General features: G+C 44.1%; 2 protein-coding genes, 2 long non-coding RNA genes and 2 pseudogenes across 5 annotated transcripts; 2 read left to right on the forward strand and 4 right to left on the reverse strand.

Annotated features, from left to right (window-relative positions):
• Positions 1–417: 417 nt before the first annotated feature.
• On the forward strand, positions 418–2,265 carry LOC133928204 (uncharacterized; annotated as a pseudogene).
• A 3,663-nt stretch (positions 2,266–5,928) lies between these two features.
• Positions 5,929–9,510, forward strand: LOC133929478 (zinc-finger homeodomain protein 6-like). The gene is made up of 3 exons (XM_062376246.1): positions 5,929–7,071; positions 7,735–8,142; positions 9,291–9,510. Exon 1 carries the CDS (start codon positions 6,205–6,207, stop codon positions 6,964–6,966), a length of 762 nt encoding a protein of 253 aa, XP_062232230.1. The 5' UTR covers positions 5,929–6,204; the 3' UTR covers positions 6,967–7,071; positions 7,735–8,142; positions 9,291–9,510.
• Positions 8,528–9,427, reverse strand: LOC133929480 (uncharacterized). Its single transcript, XR_009911603.1, has 3 exons — positions 9,289–9,427; positions 9,117–9,177; positions 8,528–9,033 (listed from the first exon to the last, which is right to left on the reverse strand). It is a non-coding gene; the product is annotated as an uncharacterized LOC133929480 (long non-coding RNA).
• Positions 9,511–12,071: 2,561 nt separating the features above from the next.
• LOC133929479 (uncharacterized) lies at positions 12,072–18,476 on the reverse strand. Of its 2 annotated transcripts, XR_009911602.1 has the most exons (5): positions 17,949–18,476; positions 17,655–17,870; positions 17,406–17,522; positions 15,774–15,914; positions 12,072–14,714 (listed from the first exon to the last, which is right to left on the reverse strand). It is a non-coding gene; the product is annotated as an uncharacterized LOC133929479 (long non-coding RNA). The 2 variants fall into 2 exon arrangements; XR_009911601.1 differs by lacking the exon at positions 15,774–15,914.
• A 357-nt stretch (positions 18,477–18,833) lies between these two features.
• Positions 18,834–19,674, reverse strand: LOC133929481 (protein RADIALIS-like 3). The gene is made up of 2 exons (XM_062376247.1): positions 19,270–19,674; positions 18,834–19,150 (listed from the first exon to the last, which is right to left on the reverse strand). The coding sequence occupies exons 1-2, from the start codon at positions 19,560–19,562 to the stop codon at positions 19,129–19,131; spliced, it is 315 nt and encodes a 104-aa protein (XP_062232231.1). The 5' UTR covers positions 19,563–19,674; the 3' UTR covers positions 18,834–19,128.
• A 3,787-nt stretch (positions 19,675–23,461) lies between these two features.
• LOC133929920 (protein RADIALIS-like 3) lies at positions 23,462–24,416 on the reverse strand (annotated as a pseudogene).
• Between the last annotated feature and the right edge of the window lie 2,337 nt (positions 24,417–26,753).

Raw genomic sequence — 26,753 nt, forward strand, 5'->3', positions numbered from 1 at the left:
AAACTGGCAGGGGGTATGCTCTCAGATATTCATCACTGATTGGTTACGCCCAAGGAGAAAAGAACAAGCACATTTTGCCTCATCCAATCTGCATGCATGTCGGCAATCTGCACTTTGCATTCATCCACGTCACCAACATGTATATAGTTTGCAGAAAACTAGTCATGAATAATGCAATGTCGCGATGCTAACTTGTCAGACTGGGATTGCACGAATTGCATTGTTATTTTTTAGATGGAAGGGAGGCAACTTCCATTGTCATTGTTTTAATTTGAAGGAAAGGAGACAAACACAGCATTGCCATTTTTTTAAGGAAGGGAGACAAATTTTATTGCCATCGATCACCTCTCCTCCGATATAAATAGAGGAATACTCCATGTCGCACAGGCGTCATCTCATGCGCAGCGCCTCCATTCCATGCACTACCTAGCTCGGGAGGAAGACGAGCAACGCGGCCATGTGCAGCGAGAATTAATTACGACCCCGTGCTACCCCGACCAGCCGGTGGTGGACCGGTACCTCGCCGTATGGCCAAGCTTCCAGCGTTCGCCGCCAAACCAGCCTTCATCTGGGCCGACGACAACGAGGCCGCCGGTGGTGAGACGTCATTGCAAGCACGCACTGACATACTCCCAGCTCGACTCCGCCGTCGAATGCATGGCGCGCAACCTCCTTGGCACCCTCCGCAGTGGCGACACCATCCTCGTGCTCGCCTCACCGGGCCTCCACCCCGTCAAGCTCATCTTTGCGTGTCAGCGCGCGGGGCTCATGGCGGTGCCCGTCATACCGCGTCACCCGGCCAGGTTCGGCCCCGCGCACCTACTGCGCGCCGTGTCGCAGACGAGGCCGGCGGCAGCCTTCGCCGACGCCCTCTTCATAGACTCCGTCATGAAGCCGGCTGCTTCCGTTGCCGAAGCGCCCGGCCGGCTGGCTACCATGTTGAGGAGCATGCACTGGCTGGCCGTCGACGACCTGGAGCGGGAAGGCGGTGATGGGACGGGAGCCGCGGTGGGGTACGTGGGCCGTGGGCCGGAGGACATCTACCTGATCCAGTACACCTCCGGCGCGACGGGCGTCTCGAAGCCCATAATGGTCACGCGGGCTCGGTGGTCCATAACGTGCGGACAGCTAGGAAGGCCGAAGGCCTACGACTTGCCCCCCGGCAGCGTCGTCGTGTCGTGTCTGCCGCAGTACCACGACTGCGGCCTCATGTTCCTGCTCCTCACCGTCGTCGCCGGCGCCACGTGCGTGCTCACCGCCCCCTACGCCTTTGTCCGGAAGCCACCCTCTGGATCGAGCTCATCATTGAGTTTAGGGCGACATGCACGCCCGTACCGTCGTTCGCGCTGCCGCTGGTGCTCAGGCGAGGCCGCTCGGCGCACGGACGGCGGCTGCAGTCACTTCAGCTCGGGAGCCTGCGAAACCTGATCCTGATCAATGAACCGATCTACAAGTCGTGCGCCGACGAGTTTGTGGATGCCTTCCGTTGCGATGGGCTCGCGCGCCACGTCCATTTCGCCGTCCTACGGCCTCGCGGAGAACTGCACCTTCGTGTCCACCGCGTGGCGGAGCACGTGCTCTGACCTCCCGTCTTACAAGAAGCTTCTGCCGTCGGCGAGGCTTTTTCCACCGTCATCTGCGGTAAACGAGGGGACGGAGATCGAGATCGCCGTCGTGGATGAGGAGACCGGCGAGCCGGTGGAGGACGGTGTGGAGGGGGAGATATGGGTGTCCTCGCCGAGCAACGCGTCGGGGTACCTCGGCCACCCGTCGGTGAGCCGCGAGGTGTTCTGCGCGAGGCTGCCTGGGAGAGCCGGCGCGTGCTTCGTGAGCACGGGCGACCGTGGCGTGGTCAAGGTGCCAGAGCGGTACCTGTGCGTCGTCAGCCGGAGCACCGACGTCATCGCGCTCGACGGCGGGCAGCGCTGCGTTCACGCGCACTACGTCGAGACGGCGGCCTACGGCAGCGAACCGAGCCGATTGAGGGGGGCGTCGCTGCTTTCACAACGTCGACGCCGTCGTCACCTTTGCACGTACGCCGACGTGGCCGTAATCGCAGAGCGACAGAAGGGAAGTGAAGGCGGTCACAAGGGTCTCTGCGACGGCATAAGAGCTGCAGTGTGGCAAGTAGAAGGTGTCAGGGTATTGGTCGCCCTGGTCGACGGCGGCGCGGTGCCGAAGACAACTTCGGGGAAGCTGCGCCGAGAGGGGGGGGGGGGGGGGGGAGGGGGAGGGAGATGCTTCTCGCCGGAAAGCTTCGAGTGATCTTCGAAGCACGGTACGACGGCGCCGCTGACAGCTTGGCGCCTGAGACAGGAGACGAAGAGAAGGGGATGGTGGAGGAGTCTGCGGCGAGCTGGATGGCTGGAGAGAGCGGGGAGACTGCTGGCATGGCTCCCGCCTTCGGGAGCGCAAGCCGCCGTCTTCGCTTGAGGTCATTTCTTTGAGAAAAGTTTGGTTGTTGCATGGCATCACAGACGTGGCAAAGCAAAGCCATCGATTGTCATATTATTAAGTATGAATTTTTAATAACAGTAGAGAGTGGAAAGGAGGTTCAATTTTGATTTCTCATTGATTGAGATGTATTTATATACATAATGATATATGATGAAAGGGTGTCCGTTCATGAGCTCGAATGAACGTCTGTTGCTTAACGGATAAGAACAATCGTTGGATAGTTGCTCAATGAGCAACTGTCGGACGGTTGTTGGCTTAGATTACTTCTATTTCTAACATTTATTATTCACAAATGTGAAACTTACACAATGTTACATAGTTAATCCAATGTGATCTTTTTCACTTGTACAAGTAGCCATTTGTACCATCCATACCGTGGAATTAGCTTTAAAATTTGTGCTAGAGTAAGCAAGCCCTAAGAGCAAGGGCGATTTATCTTGTCCAAATCGATATTAGCAGTGGAACCCAGAATCAGATGATGATAGTTATGATAGATAATATAATATTTGTATATACAGTATTACGAGTGTGATCTAGAGTCAGATGATAATAGCATTGCAGAGATAATATATTTTATTAGCTTACTACTTATAGCAGCTGAAGCTTTTGTTAAGATATGCTTCCACAATGATTGCTAGCAGGTAGGAAGATTTTTTATCACACTGTGATTGCTCTCATGATCTGTTGCTAAGCAATGTAAACACGTGTCCTTGGATCTCCCCCCTTTATGATTCCTTCCAACCTCTATCCAATCATAAGAGTTTTGGGTGAACGGCCAATTTGGTCCACAAGGTTTTTGCAAACTTTCAAGACGTGTGCGCTTCAACCGTAGGATGTTCATCCATTCCCCGCAAAGAAAAAAAAAATCAGGTGATTGACTTGTAAACACCAGTATTCCTACTTTTTTTCTGCGAGGAAAAAATCAGGTGTTTGACTTAATTCAATCAGAGCTTCCAATCAGAGCTTAGCTTGATTGAAAATGGAAATTTGTAACCTGTGACTCTAGCACCTCTATGTTCCAAGAACATTACTAAACTAACTAGCTCGTGCACAGAAAGTTGTTACCGCGTAAACTTGTATAAAACATCCCCAGCTAGCCCTTGACTACCTTGGGTAATAATTGGTTAGAGGATAAGATAGGATGGAAATATTTCATCCATGTAATAATGATAATATGATTTAAAATGTTTGTTCGAAACGAGCCTATTATAGTACTTTAGACATACTATTATTCTCACATCTCGAGTAAAGATAGCTACATTCAGAAAATTTTATAAGAACTTTTCATATAAGTATCTAAAGAAATATTTATTTATAGGAATCATCATATCCCTCGTCCTCTAACTAAATATATATATATAAAATCTTATCTAAAAACATCCCACTACCCAAACACGTATCCACTCCATGCTGAGGTCGCTCTAGACAAATATGAGCAGCTGACGTAGCTGGAACTATGATGTGTTGTACTCCGCACGAGCTAGCAAATACATCTGGTATTGTAAGTACCTGTCCATCTCATTGCAGACCTTATCTCTACTATATAAAATATGAATTAGTTCTCAGATTACCTCTTCTTTTTACTATTCTCTTATCTAATAGAAATATCTAAATTCAAATAATTTATTCACATTTGCTATCTACTCTCTTTCTCTAGCTTTCCCGTCTCATTACCGGCTACAAATGTAGAACTCGTTTTACTAATAAAAATAAATAATAAATTAGGAGAGAAATTAGTATATAATATACTCCTCATTTTTTTAGATCCCATATAAAATCAAACTATAGCATGACTCCTGACGTATTCGTTCAGCAACGCTGTCATAGCGTATCCACATTTTTATATATTAAAGATGTGTTTAATGTTACCATGTTTAATATTTTTGTTACAACATACAAATACTTTGCTAGTGTCACATAATAATGGAGATGAAGGGATGTAACAATAATTTTTCACATACTATTCCAAATCAGCAATGAGCATACGCGGCCTAGTCGTTGTTCCCTGCCTGGTCAGCTGACGTCAGCCAAGGTTCACAAATGCGAGGTCAAGTCAAAATGCGAGGGTGGTCGCACGGGCAAATATCACGAATATCTAGAAACACGACTTAAAATTCAAAAAATTTGAACGAATTCATGCAATTAAACTTGATTGACCGAGGCAAAATCCACTCGAATCGAGCTCACAAAACGTGATCGGTTTCATCAATAATTTGACCGGTATACTTGATATTCGACCGAAATATTCTAAATGCGATGAAACTGAAAACTGACTTTGTAGAATCGAAATGTGACCAAATTTGGTGAAAACCCGCTTGGTAAAACCGGAATGCAAGGAATTTTGAAAATAAGGAAAGATATGGGAGATATGTGAAAAAAAAAATCAGAAAAAAGGCATGACCTTTGCTATATTTTAGACATTGATAAGAAAAAAAGATATTAATAGTAATATGACTGTCATCTACTATTATCTCATCAAATATGTCCATATATTATATTATTGGCACCATACACTATCAAATATGTTAAATTATTCATACATAACATAAAACACAATCATGACACACAAGCTCACTTTATACTAGCATACTCCCATCCACACATAGATTACCACATATGTTGAATTATACGCTCAGGAATTGAGTTTCTATACAATTATAAGCACCTATGTATTCAGATGCACCACCACTGTTTACGAAACACAACATATGTTATATGAGCAAACATGACCATTAGCTCAAAAAGAGTATTTGCATCAAGTGAGATAGACTTCTGTCGTGAGGAATATCGACCGCAATGGAATGAATATCGACTGCATTCCTCAGCTAATTGACAGGGTTCATCCATAAATCGAGTGCTTACCTTGATATTCGGTTGCTACACTGAACCTGACGGTGCCCACTCTACACGCTTGATATTCGATATGATTTGATTGAATATCGATCTATTTGCCCAGTTTTTGTGTCGACGATGATGAATCCACTGGCCAACACTTCGTCGCTGCTCGGGGAGGAGAGGAAAGGGGTCTCCACTGTGCTGAGAGCGTGCTTAGAGCCTCAAATGCAGCTTTGCCTTATCCACTCTAGCTAGGCCGAAATGGTCTCAATGTACTGTGCATTCGGCCCATTTCAACACTTCTTCTTCTTCTTCTTATTTTTTAATTTTCAAACCTCTCGCCCACAAATTTTAATGCAGATGGTATTTTTCTAAATTTTTTATAGAAGGTCTTAGAATTGTCATTAGTGTTTTAAGATTTTTTTATATTTTCTATTCCGATTTGAAAATTTTAAATTCAAATTTCAAAATTTGCTCGGTTTAAGATTTCAATGCGGCCCGAAATGGTCGCATTTCGACCGGTATTCCTCGCATACGTAAACCCTGACGTCAGCCCGTGCAGCGCTGATCCAGTCTCGCCGAGTGAACAATTAAAGCTGGGTCCGGGCTGCAGAGCATCGTGGGAGGGCTGTGTCGGTCGCTCTCGCTCCCTCCACTGACCTGCCCTGCCCTGCCCCGTCCCGCCGGTGGGAAACAAAAGCGCCATTCCGAACCGATGGAGGCGTTCCCCCAGAGCCCGCCCACTCGCTGGTGCTACTCAGAGAGTCAGAGTCCTCGCCTCCTCAGCCGTCCCCCACCACCACGGCCGGGGCCGGGGCCGGCCACCATCACAAAAGCACAAAAGCCAACCACACCCACACCCACACCCACACTCACGGACTCGGCCGTCCGGTTCCCGGCAGGCATGTGCTGATGGAATTTAGGGGTCAGGAACCCGTCCACGAGACGGGCACCAGCTCCACGCCGCCGCTCGCGCACGCCGCCCTGCCCGGGGCCTCCTCGGGGAACCACGCCCCGGCGGCGGTACCCGAGGTGAGGTACCACGAGTGCCTGCGCAACCACGCGGCAGCGCTGGGCGGGCACGTCGTGGACGGATGCGGGGAGTTCATGCCCGGCGCCGGCGCCGGGGACGACGCGCTCAAGTGCGCGGCCTGCGGCTGCCACCGCAGCTTCCACCGCAAGGACGACGGGCAGCGCCGCCAGCTCATGCTCCCGGCCCCCGCGCCTCCGCCGCCGGCGACCCCGCGCGTCCCGCTGCTCCTGCCGCCGCCGCCCCACCCCTACGCCGCCGCTGGCCACTACGCGCCGCCGTTCCCGTACCACGCCACGCCCAGCGGCAGCGGCGGCACGACGACCGAGTCGTCCAGCGAGGAGCGGGGGCCACCGGCCGCGCACGGCGCGGCAGCGCAGGGGCACTTGCGGCGCAAGCGGTTCCGGACTAAGTTCACGCCGGAGCAGAAGGAGCAGATGCTGGCGTTCGCGGAGCGGGTGGGGTGGCGGATGCAGAAGCAGGACGAGGCGCTCGTGGAGCAGTTCTGCGCGCAGGTCGGCGTGCGGCGGCAGGTGTTCAAGGTGTGGATGCACAACAACAAGCACAGCGGCAGCGGCAGCGGCAGCAGGAGGCAGCCGCAGCTGCCGCCGCAGGAGCAACAATCCCAGCAGCAGCAGCAGTAGCCATGGTGGGAGACAAGGCTCAACACCACGAGCATTTGCTTAATCCCCACCTCAATATTTTTATGCGTCCGACAGAGGTGGGATTAAACAAGGAAGGGAAATGAGGTCTCTCTCCAATCTTTCAATCTTTATCCTTTCTTCTTTCCTTCCATTTTTGCTTTCACCTTATCCTTCATTTTTTGTGGTCACTTCATCTTCTTTGCTTCATGATTCTTGCTTGCTTATCTTTTATTTCTTCTTCTGTTCCTAGTTGGGGGATCAATTGAGAGGAGCATGTACTGTGCATGCTTCGTAGCTACATTTTATCTTATCATTTGACCTCTCGCGCAACCAGATTAACCACTCCAATTTTTCTCAACTTTGCTGAAGATTGTATTTTGATCTTCACTTAATCACTAGCGAATTAGCTGATGGCCTCTCCTTCCTTCTAATGCAGCATTTTCGTATAGTTCGAGTTTAAAACCCAGCATAAATTAATGGCCTAATGACACGAAAATGTTGAGCTTTCTTTAGGTGATTGCTAATTAGCTAGAGAGAAGCAAGCAATATTAATGGCTAGAATATTCTGGAGAAGAAAGACTGGATTAACTTTTAATGGCCAGAATATACTGCAAAAGAATGCTTGCATGCAAGTTTAATTATCTGTGATACTACCAGTAAACAAACTCGAGGTTGCATCAAAAGTTCATCCTTTTGTGTTTGTTTGCCATTCAATTGGAGGTGTACTTGCCTGTTGTGGCTTCTAAGCTAAGTTGTACTTGGCTCTAGATGCATCTAATTGCTGCCATGCATGGAGTTAGGAGTCTTCTTCCAAACCTGATCCCTTTGCTGGAGTACTGGTGCTTCAAGTCTAGAGTCTTTGGTTATGGCTGGTCACACTGTCCCATCTCCAATCCAGAAGTGAGAGACTACGAGGATTTCGTGTCATGAAATTGTGAGGCCCATGCTGCGAGAGATGAGACTATGAGACGCAGATAAGGATGTATTGAATTCCCTCCAAGAAAATTGCAGAACACAAAAGAAGGTGGGGATAATGAGAAACTTTGCATCACAAGTTTTTTTGGTGCAGCAAATTTGGTTTCTTTTGGTGCAGTTCTCTTCGACGGTAAACTGCTAAATTTGGAGAGTTTTGTCAAACCAGATGAAAAGGACATGAGGAACACGCGTCACCTCTAGGTATATATCGTATATCGAGATGTTCTAAAGATATTGAGTACTTGCAATTTTCTTCACGAGCTAATCAGGACAGTACCTATACAGCGGCTTCGTAGCCTTAAATCCATGTGCAGTTTTTTTTAATTGACGTACAATTGTTACAACCAAATACTAGGAGCAAGCAACCGCCAACCAGTAACAACTCTAGCATAGAAAGTTCATGCAGTGAACAGTAGAAGAGAATTAACTATCTGTGACTTGTGAGCAGTGTGACTTACCAGCTGCAATGTTGGAAAGCAGGTCAAGACGCTCCCTTGGCCCTTGGGCGACCCCGACTGACGCACGATAGAAACTGAGGTCAAGTATTTGTACTGAAAATAGTTGCAATAAACAACCACGCAGCAACAAGTGAACCCTCATGTTTTTTGTTCATTTGTTCCCCTTCAATTCTACTACATACATATCAATTCTCGCGATAACAACGCGATTAGCGAGATGGCTTTGACCGGGGCTTCATTTCTACTACGTAGGAGTACCATAAAGAAAAATCCACCACATGTGACTGATACAGCCAGATGATAAAAAATCCTCACAAGAAGGATTTGCAACATGACTAAGCTAGATTTACGACTAATGTGCCAATCGGAGTAACTAACCTCCTTTTTCACATGCCAATTATGCTTGAAGGCATGCATTTGTTGACTTGATTTGGACGGCTTTGGCCACGTTTAGAGCATGTCAGGCAGCCTCCCAGCTGTGCAATAAACGTGTTATTATCGCAAAAATCTAGGGTCATGACTTCGTAAGCATTGGTTTAGGATATGTTTGTCTTAATCTTCCTGAAGAATATCAACAACATGATTTGAGAGCGGCCAAGATATCTCGTTGGCCTCTCCCTCCCCCACCGGGCCCCTGACAGTAATACAAGTCACAACAGACAAGACGGTGCATTTATAAATATAAAAAAACATGAAAGTGCAACGTCCAAAAATTACCATAATTACGTAAAAAACAGGTTTGGCTTGCATGTTACACCAATTCAGCTCAATTTGCCACCTACGGTTTCAGTTGCACAAATTTAGTTTCCATCAGAAAAATATAGAAATTAATTAAAAGATCATCCTTTCTGTCATAGATGAGAAGTTAAAATCTTTTGACTTCACTTACAGAATCAGGTGCAGCTGAGATAATTCCTCCCCAGAGAAAACCAGTTCAGGTGAATGACACAGCAATGAGTGATCCTGGACTTCTGCAACAATTGTTAGAACTTTAGCCCATCATGGTGCTACTGAATGGTCAGTCTTATCAGTTCTGATCGTTTTGTCTTTTCATATGCATTTCTGACATGTCTTATTAATAATCCAAGAGACGGAACTATTCAAGAATCAAGACTGCTGCCGTGGTCTGTGCTTGCGTGTCTAAACCTAATACAGAACTGTTAGTGGCGAATCCAGAAATAAAATAATCAGTATCCTATATATATATATATATATATATATATATGTATATTTGATTCGTCCAGATATCCTATTTATTTATACGGTAGATATCATTTAGGTCTAATGTATATAATATATGTCTGAAAAATAAAAGTTATCCGGTGTCCTGTACACCTATACCTCCATGTGATCCGCCCCTGAGTACTGAGATGTTTCACAGCTGTTTGTTTTGCTGCCTAGGCGGGTAAGTCAGGTTCTCTTCCATCAGTTTAAGGTAACCTTGCTTTTTAAGGGATGTAGCTAAGGCCCATTTAATTAGATATTTTAAAAATTTATTTTTTATAATATTATTATAATATTATCTAATACTATTATATTTTTTTATTTTTTTATCTTCAGTAGCTATAATATTTTGTGCCTTTTATTACTCTCCTCTTTTCTTAAGATCTATAGTCATGCACTATGAATAGTGATATGAGAGCTCTATTCATTCATAAATAGAGCTCCAGAAATAGGCTCTGCTAGAGGGGCAATATGGCCAGCAGAGGTGGCATCCGCATCGGCATAATGATACGACTGGCGTTTGCTGTCTCTGTTAGAGCTGGTCTAAGGTCATCTCTAATAGATACTTTAATTTTTTTATAATATTATTATAGTATCTTTTAACACTATTACAGAATGTAGGATCGAGAGCGACGATTAGAGGAGGGTGAATAGACACCTCAACAAATTTCTTACGAAATTGATGGTCTTTTCTTAATTGATCACCCAACGCACCTCTAAAAGAAAATCACAACAGAACGCAATACAAACATATAACAGAAAAACTGTACCTACCTAGAAAGTCCGAAGACTCTGGAGATGAGATCGGGGAGTCTGGAGTTTCCAAGAAAAACCAAAAACCAAACTTGAAACACTAGGTTCTATAGCAACCCAATTCATGACTCATCTCTACACAAAAATTGAATCTTAAGAAAAGATCACTCAAGGATCACAAGATGAACACCGGATGAAGAAGATCTTCAAGATGATAATTTAAAAGCAAGAGAATTTAAGACCATATCATATATGCATGTGTATGTGAATTTTATATCTTTAACATAAAAAAATTCCCAATGTGTTAAAATTTCAGTTAAAAAGAAAAACAAAAATCAGCACAAAAGAAAAAATTTATACACAAGGCAAGAGAACCAAGAGAGAAACTAGAAATAGAGGAATTCAAGCATATGTAACAAAATAAACTTTATTACTGAAAGAAATCAACCCTATTATAAACGGATTGCAAATATTTTACTCTAAAAACTCTCACCTATGATATAGACTAAGCACTCATCCTGCTCTCTTTTAAAATCCTAGCATAATACTCTCATATGTGTAGAATAAGGGGCTCAAATAGTTGTTTTATCCTCTCTCATAGCTATATCCCGTTATTTATAGGCTAGAAAACTTTACTCCTGAGTTTTCTAGCCTTTTCTTAAAATACATCAATCTTGTAGTATACTTCTATTTATCATTGAGGGTATTTTGGTTCATTTTCTTCTCTATTCATCGGATGGTCTCAACACCTTCACGACTTGATTTCGCCTCGACGTAAGTTTTACGATGGTACTACGTACTCCTCTAGTTCTCCCACGATTTTGAGACCAAACCGCGAAATCCTAGCATGTTTCTCAAAACGTGACTAGCCACCACTTGCTTTCACTTGAAGCAAGCGCTCTGATAATGACACGTGTCCTCTGACTTGCGATCTTGATCGTCAGTAAGTCTCTCCCACTCTCGATCCATCGAGCCATCTTGTCACTTGTACCGGCATCCCCTTCGCTTGACTTTATCAATACGCCGTGTTCAGCATCCGTTTCATACTTTGCAGAAAATGTGAACCCGGATGTTCCGGTGTGTTCAACTCCTGAACACCGGACCATCCGGTGAGTGTAGCACTATCTGTTTCAGAAATTTTTTGCTCTCTATAAAAAAAGGTCTGGTAGAATCTTTGGGTGATCTCATGTTCATCACATGATAATCCGACGTGTGCCAATCCACCGAACCACCTTCTGTAACCTCTCTGCAACAAAAGATCCGGTACATTCTCCGGTGTTCACAAACTCTACACCGAACCATCTGGCGTACATATTCAAACTTGACGTCAAAAATCTTCTCTCTACATAAAATATTCTGGTGCTCTCTGAGTCCATTGCCGAACCATCCGGTGTTTGCTTCTATTTCTGCTTCAGCACTGAAAATACTTCGATGATTACTTCCCGGTAACACTGGACTATCCGGTATAGTCAAAAACCTACACACCGAATGTTTCGATGAGATATAATTTTGTAGACTCTAAAACAGTTCGCTCTAATTAAAACTTTGGTTAGTCATAAATAAGATCACATACCAACAAACTTATACCAACCAAAATTATTTCAAATCTAATGTTATCAATGACTTATCACATACAAATAAAAATAAGACACATTTCAACTTTCTCACGATACTCTCTATTTTTATCTCTAATAGCTAACACATTTACTTACATTTTATTACTTTCTTTGTTCCTTTAAACCCACGATCATCATCTATTAACAGTATTGTAGAAGCTACATTCCTTCCGCAAATTTGGCGTTTCTCCCTATGTCGTGATTCGAGCCTGCATCACTTCAGTGGAAGCCGACTCTGCTCGAGCGTTTTTGCGAGCGCACGGAGTCACGGAGACCGTATCAGTTACCGCAGCACTCGAAAACGACTCCGCTCTAGATGGCGTAAGAGGCTGACGACGATAATGCAGACCGAATCGACTATTCGACTGGCACCATGAAGCCAAAGAGGTACTGTTAAACGTGTAGCCAAATATCTAGCAGCACACCCTGTTGATTCCAAGCTAATACCTCTCATTATACTCCTAATAAAAGCAACATTAGAAGTTGAGTCACTTCCACTCACACTCTTCTACTAATTCGAAAACAAAATAATTTCGCTTAAGAAAGAAAACAGGACAGAGATTTTTGCTAGTTATCTTTTCAGGGGAAAGGCACTAGAACAACCAATAGCAGCAAAAGAAAAATGGAGTACCTTGGAGATCCTTGTGTAGATATGATCTGAATAATTTGTCGAAACAAAAGATAAGATCTAGATAATAATTTTTTTTGAAAGGTTTAACAATGAAGAAACCCCTACCGTGAATAATAAATTAAAAAAGATAAAACTGTACAAAGCCAACAGCTCAAAAAGTAGAAAAGATCCCAAGCTATACAAGGAAGCAAAAACTAAAAAAAGAAAAGAAAGAAGATAGAGAGAGCAGAAAAGCTAGCTAAAAGATCTAGACAATATTCCCAGCAGTAATTAAAGACCAAAGATCGGCTATCAGCTCGAATCAAGTTAGTTGGCATTAGACAAGACTGATAAAACCATGCCCACCAATCCTTGTGGCTCCAAGTAATCAAACCCAGCTTCAAATACTTTTAGTAGTTGCTGATCTCATCCTTTCCAAACTTAAACTAATACTATCTGACTACATTTGACAACACTAACCCATGCTTCTTTGCTTAAACAAATCGTAATCTCTATGGGTAAAAGATAATAATTTAGTTGGGATTTAGCGAGTTTGGGAAGGGGAGACGAATTAAAGAATTCACACCCGTGCACCCGAATCGTGCATGATGAGCAGCACAAGCAACTAACCGCTCAACAAACCAAGTTTAAACAACTAATAAATGGATCAAAGCATTCTGGTACCAGGCTTTTGATGAGAGTACTTAACAAATCGTTAAGCCAATCGTGGGACATTTGCTTCCCTGAGCACCAACACTAAGGGCATGAATTGCCCAGAAAAGCTTTCGTACTACAGTGGCAGACCATGTGGTTAAACCCTAGCCAAAAACAGCAGCTTTGTTAATTGCAACCAGTGATGTACTGCACTTACATATTTATGGTTCGATTTGCTGTAGCTGGTGTCGAATGCGTAAGTCTGGATGATTAAATTTTCGTGAACAGGAGATCGTGTATGTCCCGTTTCAGAATGGAACATGGCTGACAGGTTCTGGTGATGTTTGCATTCATATTTGCGCCTCTCAACAGGTCATGTCAGAGAGGAAGTTGGACCGGGGCCGACATGTTGGCTATATTGTGCAGGTTTGTGCATTGATTACTCTTTAGTCTCTACCTTAGTCTCAATGAAACTCTTTACCTCCAAAGATATATAACTTCCGCGCTAGGAGGATGTTCATGACAAAGCTCTCAAGTCTCTACTCTAGCTCCTAAGGAGCGGAATTACCACAATCTTGTTCTCCCCTATTAGTTATGCTACATGGGCCCTTTCAAATACTATTATAATGGTGTCATGTGATGGCCGTTTGTTAGAGAATTCATAACTACGTATAACCTTAAAAAGGAATCGCTGATTAGGGTAAGTGAGTTATGCACATGGAAGTCCATCGTAAACTCAAGTTCATATGACAAAAACAAGAAAACAAAAAGAAAACGCCCAACATCCAAAGAAAATGACGACAACATGACATATTAACGATCATATTTGACTGGAAAAAAGGTGCAGACTACAAAGACAGTGCCTCTTTTCTACTTCAACGGAGAACCGAGTGATAACGCATAGCCTCTAGCCGAGGGGGCACCCATCCGGACTCAAACCCGGGTGCTCATAAGTCATGTAGGTACCTTACTAAGAATTGTTTTCAGTGAGTTTTTTGCCAACCAGTAACCCTATCTTTAGAACAAAGCCAGGGTGCGTCTCTCCCTGTGGTCGATTTTTCTTTTCTACTTCAACGCAATCGTTAATCACTAGTCAATCTTCGGTTTGATAAAGATATCTGGATAAACAAGGTAGGTTCAAGCAGCTTGCTTTATATCTAGAAGTAATTATCTTCAATAGTCCAAGCATAAGTATTTTTTTGAACCAAAAGTATAGTGAACTGCCTGGAAAGGTTTATATAGTACATATTCCATACATCAAGCAGAAAGTAATATTCATGCCTTTTTCTTTTCAGAAGAAACTGCTGCAACATAGATCTAAAGCAATTCTAATACACTGAAATGCCTAAGAAACTGAAATGCCTGCACATCATGGAGAAAGATACTCATCTGAGAGATTAAATAGAAGCATTTAATGATCTGCGTCGAATGACAGCACCCTTGCCCAAACTCCGACATCTGCATGGTTAAAACCAGACCTTTTTTTAAGCAAGAAAAAAATGGATATTTGAGAGCTTCATTACATTACAGGTCTTCTGATAAAAAATGATGCATGACAGCTTCTTACACATAAATAAAAATAACTAAGAACATGTAGGTCAAAGGCGCATAAGATGATGTAAAGCTGTACGACTATCATCCTCACAACCAATGCCATATAAGTTCGTCCTTAAACACTTTTTTCACGAAAATGCGAAAGCTTTGCATGTCTTTGTGTTAAAGAGATAACAAGAACAGTTTGAGGTATAACCAAAGCTCAGAAAACCATCGAGAATTCAAGACGGTTGAATCAAATACAGAGAGAAGGAGAAAAATGAAGGAAGAAAAAAACTGCAAGTAATCATTCTTTAACACTGTACTGTTAAGTATGGGTATGAACTTGTGGAAGAAATTATATATACCAGTTCTGTTAGAGCTATGAGATCTTAAGGCGTAGCCTAGGCCCGGAGGAGCTTGAGGACAAACCGGCCGTTGGCGGATAGGCGCCATCACTAGCGCAGATGGCAGGAAGGAGAGCGAGAGAGGTAAGAGAAGACTAACTTTAGTTTATTGCTTTCCTTCTCTCGTACAAGAATAGGCTTGCTTATATAGCAACCTCTGATTACAAGTCTATAATGGATTCTACTTATAATTCAATCTGGACTTTTCTAAAATAACTGAACTTGACTTATTCTTAGACTTCTAATTTGATACGGATTCAATTCCCTGTTGCTGACTTAACCTTCCTTCTCTGATAAGTAATACCGTACATAACAAGTTCAGTATTTAACTTAACGATATTCAAGGGTTTCTTCTTACATGCACCTAAACACCAGCATACAATGAATTCATAAGCACAACTAATATATGCATTAGACCATAGTCACCAGAAACAGGGTCGATCTCGCGTTCCGTGACCCCGGGACACCGTCCCGAATCGAGGGTCAGGGATGGATGGGGTCGACGTCCCCATTCCAACAGGGTCATTGCCCCTTTACGGTATTGTTTTGTCACAGGATGAGAAGCAGATTACTTAACTAATGATTTCCGTCGGTGGAGATGTAGATGGCGGACCATGCCGGCGGAGCATGGATGGCGTGGACATCGTAGACGGCGGACCTTGTCGGCGGAGCGCAGATGGTGAACCTCGCCGGCGGACGGGCCCCTTCTGCTACAGATCTGCATCAACGGATAGTGGTGAACGACAACTCCACCCTCCATCCGTGCTTGTGTAGCTGTGGCAACGCCGCATATCTTCCCGCTCGTGAAAGCCATTGGCACAGCCATGCGTGGAGCTCGAGACGAGGAGCAACGGGGGTTGAGGCTCAGAGCTGGTAGCGAGTCGCTTGGCGCAGTGGTTCCGGCGTCGAGACGTTAGCGGCGCGCCCACTGCCTCCTGCTCAGGGCTGGTGGTGAGCCCTAGGGCGGTGTGGCGAGCGCGGGGCCAATTTGGAGTCCTGGGCGGCGTGCTCTTCTCTCACTCTGTTGTGTACCAATATGTTATTGCGTTGTAGGCTTCATGTAAGTAAAAGAAGCCCTAGTGGGATGGTCAGCTTTAATAGTGGGCTGGATAGACTGGGCTACGGGACCTTTAGATGGAATGTTTGACGATGGGCTGTAAGGTTGCATTGTTGGATAATGCTGATAATAGGCTTTAGTTGAAACATGACTACAATATTCAGTAAAAACATGTCATCAACCCGGCTGTTGACCCGGGGTCTCATCCCACGTCCCAGATAAACGTCCCGAAGAGGTATACCCCGTCGCACTGCAATTTTATCAGGGTCCGTCCCGCGTCCCTCGACCCGTTCCTCGATCCGATCGTCCCGAGTATTGCTGACTATGCATTAGACGGTTTAATGTTCATCATCCAAACATAATTGCATTGTACCTTTTGTCGCGCATAATTTTACTAAGATTAGTGTGAGCCAGATCAAAAACCAACATAAGTGAGACAGATCATAAACCACTATAAGTAATTAATTAAGGAAGAGTGTGTTATCAACCTACGGCTACGTCTACATACCCAAATATCTTAGCCTCTTTTTAGAAGGTTAATGTGTTTTTATCCATGGGTTAATATCTCTTTTCATGTAATATCTTAGCCTCTTTCATAACGCCCTGATTGTCTCGACCATCAAGGCAGTAGTCGTGTATAAAACCATTGCTTTTTTCCCTCTTAATCGAAACAGCAGAACTCGGTTCTGCAAATAATGAAATGGCAGAACACCTGCCCACGGTTTCCTCAAAAAAAAAAAAAAAAACATACCCAAATAATCCTATCCGTGGAGCAGCCAAACTGAAACCTGCTCGTCGATTACACGATAATAATTGATTTATGGGTTTGCCTTTTAAAGAAATTTAGAGGACAACTGGGAGTATTAATATATCTAACTATTAGAATATTAGGTGTCTCCCAAGACAATAAATTTGCTAGGATATTTCTAGATCAAATGAGAAAGCATTTCTAAAGACGACAATGCTGCATGATTGTGAACTTCTGATGCAAATCATATAAGCAGACACTGCACTAGGCTTCTCTATTCCCTAGGTCCTAGGCATGCTGAAGCACGTTATAAGAAATACAATGCTGGCCAAAACAATATGCAGCACACCACTTAACTCTGCAATAATTAGTACAATATTGTCCTTGTTGCAAGTTTGGCTCACCTCAAACTCTTCATCTGATTCACGCTCGGTGCAGACTGCAGTCCAATTGTCGTGGACGGGATTTCACATAGCAATGCCTGATAATCTAGGATGTCTTGATCTGCTTACCACACCATCCTGCAAAACCAACCGTGCGGTCATGCTCCCAATCCTAATTGATTAACGCTTACAGCAAACAAGCCAATCAGTACCCCTGAGTACCATTAAGAAACCAGATGCTGCAAGTCACCAACCCATAACTTAACTCACCTAATTCGGTAGACAGGGGCAATCTGCAAACTAAGGTACCCCCTAAACCGAACACAGGGAATATTGCAGCAGAATTATGACGGATCATGTGAAATCAACCCATGAACTAGGCAACCACCACGATCAGCAGGAAGAGAAATTCTCCGAGCATCAGGCATGCTTCCGTAATCAACAGATTGAACAAATCAACCACACCTCGCATAACGATGCGATGACCTTGCGTGCCGAAACAAATCAATTAATCAAAGGCAGGCTACAGTTTACTGACGACGACGGCGCGGATGCCGAATTCACCTGGTTAGCCGCGGAGAAGAGGCCGCCCACCGACGAGGCGGTTCCCTTGCTTCGACCGGAGATCGCGTCTCCTACTCCGAGCGCCGGCCCGATTTGACCAAATCAGATCACCGAGAGGACCTCGGGATGGGGCGTGTCAGGTCGGGGTTGGTTGCGGCGACGGCGACGTGAAAGCTCGTCGTAGACTCATGTGTGGGAGCAGAGAACGAGGACCGAGGCGGCGAGCGCGACCCCAGTGGGGACGGGGCGACGTTAGAGGGTTGGCCGGCCGACGAGTCGGAGGATGCAGAGCGCGAGGGGAACTGCGAGAGCAAGGCTGGGTTGCCGCGCGAGTTGCCGGCGTCGGTCTCTGACCCCGACTCGACCGGTGGTTGCGTTTCCTCGCGCGATTGGGCCGTAGGTCTTACGGCCTGGCAATGTTTCCAAAGAGACCTTGTACACATACGGGCCACGCCGTTGTAGGCCCAGTTTATCAGAGAGCTCCAAGCATTCTTACAGCAAAGTATTTATAGCTCTAGAAATTCTTAAAGCTCAAGCTGAGCGTATATTAATAGTGTTTATATGAGTTTTCTTACTTACACTTTAAATAAAATTTTATACTTAAATTATTTTACATTCACCTACAAACATTAGATATAAGATGAATCTGTGAGCTAAAACTCTACCTAACAGGATCGTAATTTACTTGCTTTAATAGAGTTCTAGCTTTTAGCTTCACGTCAGATTTTGAGATTGCAGGCTAAAATAAAATAGTTTAATTTTCAGTTTTTAGTCTAAAATAAGAACAAGATGGCTTACACAAATACACTTAATATATCCACAATCTAGCTTCATGAATTTCTAGAATTAGAAATGCCTAGCTTAAAAATTATTGGAGCTAAAGCATCCCAAACAAAGAGAACAAGGTAGAAATGCAGGCAGGCATTAGATAATATCCAGTTCGTTTTCTTGATTGCTATGGTACACGGGTGCAGCTAGGATATAATACATACGAGTACGAGGGACGCATGCAAGGGAGATCGATCGATCTGGCGTAATAAGCTATACTAACTACTTATTAACATGCGTGCATCTGATTCTTGCTTCCATTCCATCCTTGATTAGCATGGACCGTGCATGCCATCCCACGGTATATCCACGTGCGCAGCTTCTTCTCGGCCATCCTCTGTTCACCAACTGGCTAGATCTTCAAATGCTTCAGCCTGCATACAGATATTTTTCACTGATCAGTTAGTTCATCAGGAAAAATCAACTCCAAGCAGCTGGTGTATGAAATGGTACAGATCGAACTCGATGGATGCTAGCTGTTGCTGTCACGAACCTGTCGGACTCGTAACCGAGGGAGCCAGCAGCGGTCCGGGCGCCGGCGCCGGCGCTGGGGCAGCGGTAGGCGGGGAAGGGCACCTTGCCGGACTCGATGTGCTTGATGTCCTCCACCAGGAGCTCGTAGTAGCGCCTGACCTCCTCGGCCGACTTGCCGCCGACGGCGCGGGCGATGTTGTGCCACCGGTCCGGCGTGTCCTTGTCGTACACCGCCAGCGCCTGCTCGAACAGCTTGTTCTGCTTCGGCGTCCACTGCGCCCGCGCCGAGTTCGTCATCGACAGCGACGCCATTTCTTCGATCAGCTACTGACTCTTTGAGCTAGCTGAGCTCCCGGTGAGACTGATCAAGATCACTCGAGAGGAAGCTGCTAGAGAAGAGCTATGAGCTGATGAGAGGAGTGGCTGTGCGAAGGGGTGCTACTTATAGGAGTCATACGCGGAGGTGGAGCTGGGATTCTGAGCACCGGGTGGGGTCAAAACGGAGGGACCTGAGGAAAATCCAGGAGGAATAAGGGCGCTGCGACTGAGGAGGAGGAGCAAGGAGCCAAGGAGCCAAGATTTCTGTCCCCGGGAAGTGGGGATCTAGCTTTCTATCTCCTCCCTCTCCGGTCACGTCGCGATTCGACTTGGCATCTGTTCTCTCTTCTCCTCTTGATCAAAGATTCAGAGCTCCACCCGTGTGGTAAATTCGTGCTCTCCCATGATCCGAGCTAAATCATAGTAGTAGCTTGCATCGTCTGTTCTTATTTCCACTATGGGTGCCGACAGTTTAGCCATTTCAGTTTTTTTCAGACCAAAGGCTTTACAAAGCAAAGTTAAGACATTTTTCCAATTTCACTCAGTCACTTACTGTTCGATTGTTTTTACACACTGGTTTAATTTCTCCATGCATGTTTGCGCTACTGAATATTCAGATGGAGAGCCTGAACCTGAAGAAATAATGATCAGATGATCTGTATATGACCTACAACCATACGTTTGGAACATACATACGGATTTCTTGTAAAAGCAGCTATATAGCTACACAATTATTTGGTCCAGAACATTCAGTCGCTGTCTCCAAATAGCTAGTTGCATGCAAAGATTGGATTCCATCACTAAAAAGAAGGTGTGGTAATAATATCGATGAGCATATATATCTTGCTTTTCCGGGGGAGAATAATATCGAGAAATCTAGCTCCAACCTTTTAGTGCATCACTCTGTCCACGATACTACTTTTTGATTTCAGCAATTTATTTTGAAACCATTGAAAACAAGAACCGCTTTCCGTGGTCCAGTGAAAGGCGATTCCCCCTGTGTGTGCTGCGGCTGATTCGGACCTGTTCCTCCCTTTAGGCGATTCAGGAACGTTTGAAGGTAACGAGAACACCTTTTCACAAGTTATATATTCAAGTGAGTATATACTATCTGCTGCGTAAATTAAACTTATTTCATTCTTCTTGCGAACTTGCTGCATATGAAGTTCTGAAACCTGACATCTTGTTTTCTAAAATACTACCTCCATTTTTATTTACTTGTCATCAGTTTTTTATTATAGCAATTTTAATGTTGCGTTTTTCTACGAAAAGTTTATAGATATCTTAAACTTTTGTATCATTAGATTCTTAGGATTGTATACTTTTAAGTATTTATAAATTTTAAAGTATGCTTCGTTAGTACTGTATACTTTTAAGTATTTGTAAATTTTATATAGCAAAAAATGTAAGATCAAAATTGCTACAGTAAAAAATAAATGAAAATAGAGGTAGTAATGACATTTCAGGTTTCAGAAGAGGAGCAAGTCCAACTTTTGACTCTAAACTTTTCCTAGCTTCAAGTTTCACCTATAACTCGAAACATGCTTGTTTTTCATCACGAACTTACAATACCGGGCTACTTCCAGTGCCGGTCCTAGGGAGGAGGTAATATACTAATACGGGCATCGGGCACTTTTGCAAAGTATGGATCTGGCAGTAATCAGATTACATGCAACCTGTTAGCAAAGTAGCATCATGCACTTTTGTAGTAATGACTTGATCGACTGTACAATTAACACAATAGCACGTCAGCACGTGATGACTTGATCATTGCACTTTTGTAGTAATCAGATTATCATGTCTAATTGTTAAGATTTGCACTTTTATAGTAAGTTGTAACCTATCAATTGACGGTATGGGTTGGGATTTTGGGATACAAATTCTTGGGAGTTTCACGTCACCACGTGTTAATTGGTAAGATTTCTTTAAGTTGATTGGGTGTCTTTATAACTTTGCACTAGTTTTGAACCCTTAATGTATTTTCTTTCAATTTTTAGCACGTTCTTGATATTTCTAGAAAGCATGACGTTTGAGGTGGGCATTGTTTTTTATATACTTTAAGTGATTATCGAAAATATTTTTAATGCAACGAATATTATCTTTACAATTTATATATTAATTATTTTTTGATGTTTCAATTCAATAGCTCTGTTTTTAGTTTCGTCGTGAGCCATCAAAATCTTAGGACCGGCTCTGGCTACTTGACACCCCACTGGTGGTTTTGGCATATGTGTACAGTAGTTTGAATGTTTCTTTTTTTCTTCTTTACTTTTTATTATTTATTAGAAAATTCTCTTTTTGTTACTTTTCATGTGGAAGGAATTTCAATTTCAAATTTGACATCCAACTAATTAATTTCATAAGTATGTGTGCAATATTTTGGATTCTTTTATACTAATTAATAAACTAAAAAATTATGTGCGAGTTAGTTATGCTTAATAGATGGTTATTTATAAATTTCCTAATCTGGGTTTGTATATAAAATTAGTGCAAAAAAGTTAAAAAAAACTTGTCAGTTTTTTATACTGATTTTACATACACACTCAAAGTTGTGCAAATTTTTTTTGAGTTTGAGGGTCAAAAGCAGACTCGTTATTTTAATAAAATTTTAGAGTAAAAGAGGTTGCATGTTTCAGGATATAGAATGAAATAAACTGTTGGCTGTAATTTTTTGTTCACCTTGGATAAAACTTGAGAAATTTATATGTTTAAAACTATCAGACATATTCTCTGAATTGCATGTATGCTCATTTGAAACTCAAACATGTTGATCCGATGATTGCCTAGTGGATAGTGGTAGAGAGAGCGAGTGGCTGAAATCAAAATTCAGGTCCGACTCCTTCAAATCAAAGATATGTAGTAGTTCCTCCTATGTATCCTCGATCAATGCCGACACATGGACCGGAATACGCACCAAGCCAAAACGAAAATTTAGCATACCGAACTTCTTGTTCACACTTGTTGTAGAAAGCCTCGATCTTGGGGCCATGTGACGATCGATGTGGTAAGTCTGATTCGATTCCCCTTCCTTTTTCTTGAAGAAAAGATTCTATTCTTTGGCAAGTTGTAGTGAATCTTTCACTAGGAGATGCATTCGATTTCTAAAAGTAAACGATGTGTGTATAATGTAGTTACGAGCCCGGCAGTAAATATATACGGTGGCCCTAGGATCGCACATTGGATATACAGAGTATGTTTGTTAGAGTTTTAGCTCATGAATTTTTAAAGTCGGAGCTGAAGTACATCAATAATATTTGAGTGAGACATATCTTATTTTTATTTAAAATTAAAAGTGGATATTTAAACTATTTTATTTTAATTTATAAATTTAAGATATGATGTAGAGCTCGGAGCTAGAGCCTGATCAAACGTGAGCATAGTCTACGTCCCATGCATTGAAGTTCCATTAGGGTTCAGGGCAAATATATTTGCCCATCTCACATCAACATCGCGAAGCTGATCAGGCAGCACACCACGTTGATTAGCTGCTAAACATTAATTTCATCAAAGAACACGACACTGATTGTAATATAACGAATATGTAGTACACGATCACTTTAGCAGCTAGCACTGATCTATCGATCAACATCAGTTGCAAAACTCCATAACACGCAGAAGAGAAATCTAATACTTTCTCTGATTGTAAATGTAGGTTATTTTAGCCTCCTTAAATATTCTCTAAATATAAGTTATTTTCAAACTTCTATGCATTTTTTTCTCTTTTGTTCCATTCTTACTTTTGTTTAATAAATGCTATCACTCTTACAAATAAATGAGTTATCTTTTCTAATGCATAATAAATAAGGGGTAACAAGATCATTTGATCTACTTTTTTAATCCTTGTGCATAAGTCTAAAACGACTTATATTTGCAACCGGAGAGAGTATTAGCTAGCTAATTAATTTACAGCATGATTAAGGTGAAGACGAGTCTTCTTCGCTCCTTTTTTTACCCCTTGATCATCCTTATTTGGAGCCGCGCCATTGCACAGTAATAATACCCCAATCAGTTCTAATACTTCGACATATAGCTACGGAGTGGAGTACATATATATTTACTTGCATACATACATACATATAGGCATATAGCCATTGCCGCATTGCGTATAATAATGACATCATCATCCGAGTCATGTAACTACGGAGTATCATCATGGCATCATCGGAGAACTCGGTCGGGACGTGATGTCGCGCGCCGTCATTTGTCTTGATCACTGAAACTTCAGATACTTGGATCTGCATCCAACAGAACACGTAAGAGATGCATGCATGGTGCTCATGCATGTGTGTCAGATAGCAGAGATGCATGATCGGTAGTCGGCAATGCAATCATATCCTAGCTAGCTTGTGGAACGTGTGTACATACATACATACATATATCTTGCCAATAATAAGGATTATCACTGCCATGCATCCCTCTTATAGCAGGAACTATGCTGTATCATCAGTGGTCGGTAATACCACGAGTTGATGCGTAAGATATAAAGTTGATATTACCTGGCGTCGTCGAGGCTGGCGGCTCCGCGCGCGGTGCTAGGCGGCGAGCTGTAGCGGGGAAAGGGGACACCAGCGGCCTCGATCTGCGCGACGTCCTCGACGAGCTGCTCGAAGTGGCGGCGCACCTCCTCGGCGGACTTGCTGCCGCCCATGTAGCAGGCGATGTTGTGCCACCGGGTCCGGTGTCTCCCTGTCGTACACCGCCAGCGCGCACTCGAGCTGCTTGTTCTGCCGCTGCGTCCACGCCGACCCGCGGGACGAGCCCTTCGACGCGCCGGAAGCCATTGTAGCTGGATCGCCGGGTAGTTTACACCTTACAGTCAAGGCAGATCTAGCTAGCAAATGCCGAAACCCAAATAGGAGTAAGTGCATGAGAGAAACTGGCTGGCGGGAGAAGGGTATATAGGGTGTTTGGTTAGGCTGCTCCCATCGGCCTGCATTGGCGGAGCCGTATACGATACAAAAGTCGACTCTTTGGATGCCTGTATGAGCACCTAGCGCACGCACCCGTGAGTGCAACTGCACAAGCGCGTGCAGGATGAGAGGGATACGCGGGATTCGACCGTAGGTGCGATGCAGGTTTGGCGGATGCAGCCGGTTCTGTGTTGAACTCACTTGTCAGCGATAGCAAGTCTCCTTATGCAATCTTAGATTCAGCCTATCAGACACAAACTTAAAATTAGAGGTGGGACTTGGACCGGGTCGGGCCGGCCCGACCCGTCCCCTTCAAGCCTTGTGCCTTCCGGGCCGTGCTAGGATAGCCCGAGGAACTAATCGGGTCAGGTCGGGCTGTCCCAAACCACCTTCAGCTAGGTCTAGACCCGGTACGGATGCACGATGGGCCGGGCTGGCATGAGACCAGCACCGCCACACTCCACCGCACTGGAGGGCACGTGAGGGCGCGGACCCATTTTTTTACCGGGTCGGACTGCCCATTGGGCCCCATATCAAGGTCCAGTCCAACCTATAAATTGGGCCAGATCAGCCTAGCCCATTAGTGCTCGTGTCGGGTCGGGCTTAAGCTGGACCGGGCCGTGCTGGGCTTAGGCCGGCCCAAAAAACACGATCCAAAGTCCCAGCTCTATTTAAAATTAATCTGCATCCACTCATCCAACCAACCAAATATTTTTTTTTTCTAAATTACAACTCCTCCATTCTATTTCCCCTCGTCCAAGATATAAATGCAGCTATACGAGAAACCTCGCACGCAAACAAACACATATAGCGCGGGCGTGCACGAGGATGCTGGCAGCGAGCGCATGCATGCACTGCACGTACGGAGAAAAAAAATACAGAGCTGCTGACAACTAGATGACGTGCGCTCAGGAGATTAGCATTTTCCATCTTGTCGCTGGATTGGTGCCGACAGCTCGTCATTGTGTAAATAGCATGCATGCTGTACTCTGTCAGAAATGTTCAGAGATCTCGATCTTGCGTGCTTGGCATTAGGTACCCTCTCATAGTCTCATCCTCTGGGCTATATTGGCGTATCAAGTTTGAATTGGACTTAATTTTCAGTTGATTATGTGTATGGATTTTCTCGTGGCATCGTATTACCTGCTCAGTTATCGTTTCAATCAGTTTTTCTGTAACAAGACGTGTAAATAATTTATGAACAGTTTCTCATCTGTTCTGTGTAAATTTTTTTTGAGGGGAAGTTTCTGTGTAAGTTTATGCAAGTTACCAGTCTTTGGTAATGAAAAGGAATCTTAACCTCTTGTAAATTATCAAACAATACCTTCAGTGAAGCATATCGACATTATTCTCTATTTTCTTTTGCGAGGAAAAGAGAGCTTTATAAATTTATTCAGAAACATAATTACATTCCCAGGCAATTATCTGCTCAACACACACCGAGCATACCGACATTATTCAGCTGAAAACAGCCTACAGAAAGGAGATGGCACTGTTCTTTTTATCTCTATGAAGAAGAAGGTAGAATATTACCGACTAATCGATATTATTAGTTTTTTCGTGTATTATTTGGGGAGCACCTTGCAAGATACTCTGAAAACCACTTGAGAACAAAGACCACATATATACGGTGATGCTCCCTAGGCGTGTGGAATTCTAAGATCCATCTACTCCACTGAGAGGGAATGATATGAATATGATACGTTGCCCCTCTCGAATCAAATTATCACACAACTTGGGCGCCTCCCCAGGGTGCCAGATTCTGACAACTGCGGTCAGGAATATATACCAAGCTAGCAACCTGCATACAGTTACGCGCGCGGATTCTTTGGCTGCAAATGGAACCCTTATCATTTCTGTAACGGCAACAGCGATGGATCGACCAACTTCCCTTTACTGTGCAGTAGCATGTTGTTCCTCTCTCGGCCAAGGAACCATGGGTGAAGCTATTTGGAACAGAGGGGGTGTGGATGCATGCACACAAAAATAGAAAATCAGTGCTAACCTCTAGATTTTTACCCCTAACACACCCTCATTGTCCGAACTCCTGCACTCACCCTCTTGGCCCAATGTAGTGGCCTAGCTTGCCACGACATTCATCCAAGGAAACCACAGTCGCCAGGCCACCATCCTCTTCGTTTCGCACACGTGAGAGAGAGAGTAATTGACGAGAGGGAGGGAGAAGGGCCATCTGGGAGGGGCCATCCACGTCGGATACCGCCGTCGCCACCCGCGCCTCGCTGCTAGGAGCGTGGCTGCTGCTGGCTTGCTGCTC

This window comes from Phragmites australis, chromosome 9 (assembly GCF_958298935.1).
Source record: "Phragmites australis chromosome 9, lpPhrAust1.1, whole genome shotgun sequence".
In the NCBI taxonomy this organism is placed as follows: domain Eukaryota; kingdom Viridiplantae; phylum Streptophyta; class Magnoliopsida; order Poales; family Poaceae; genus Phragmites; species Phragmites australis.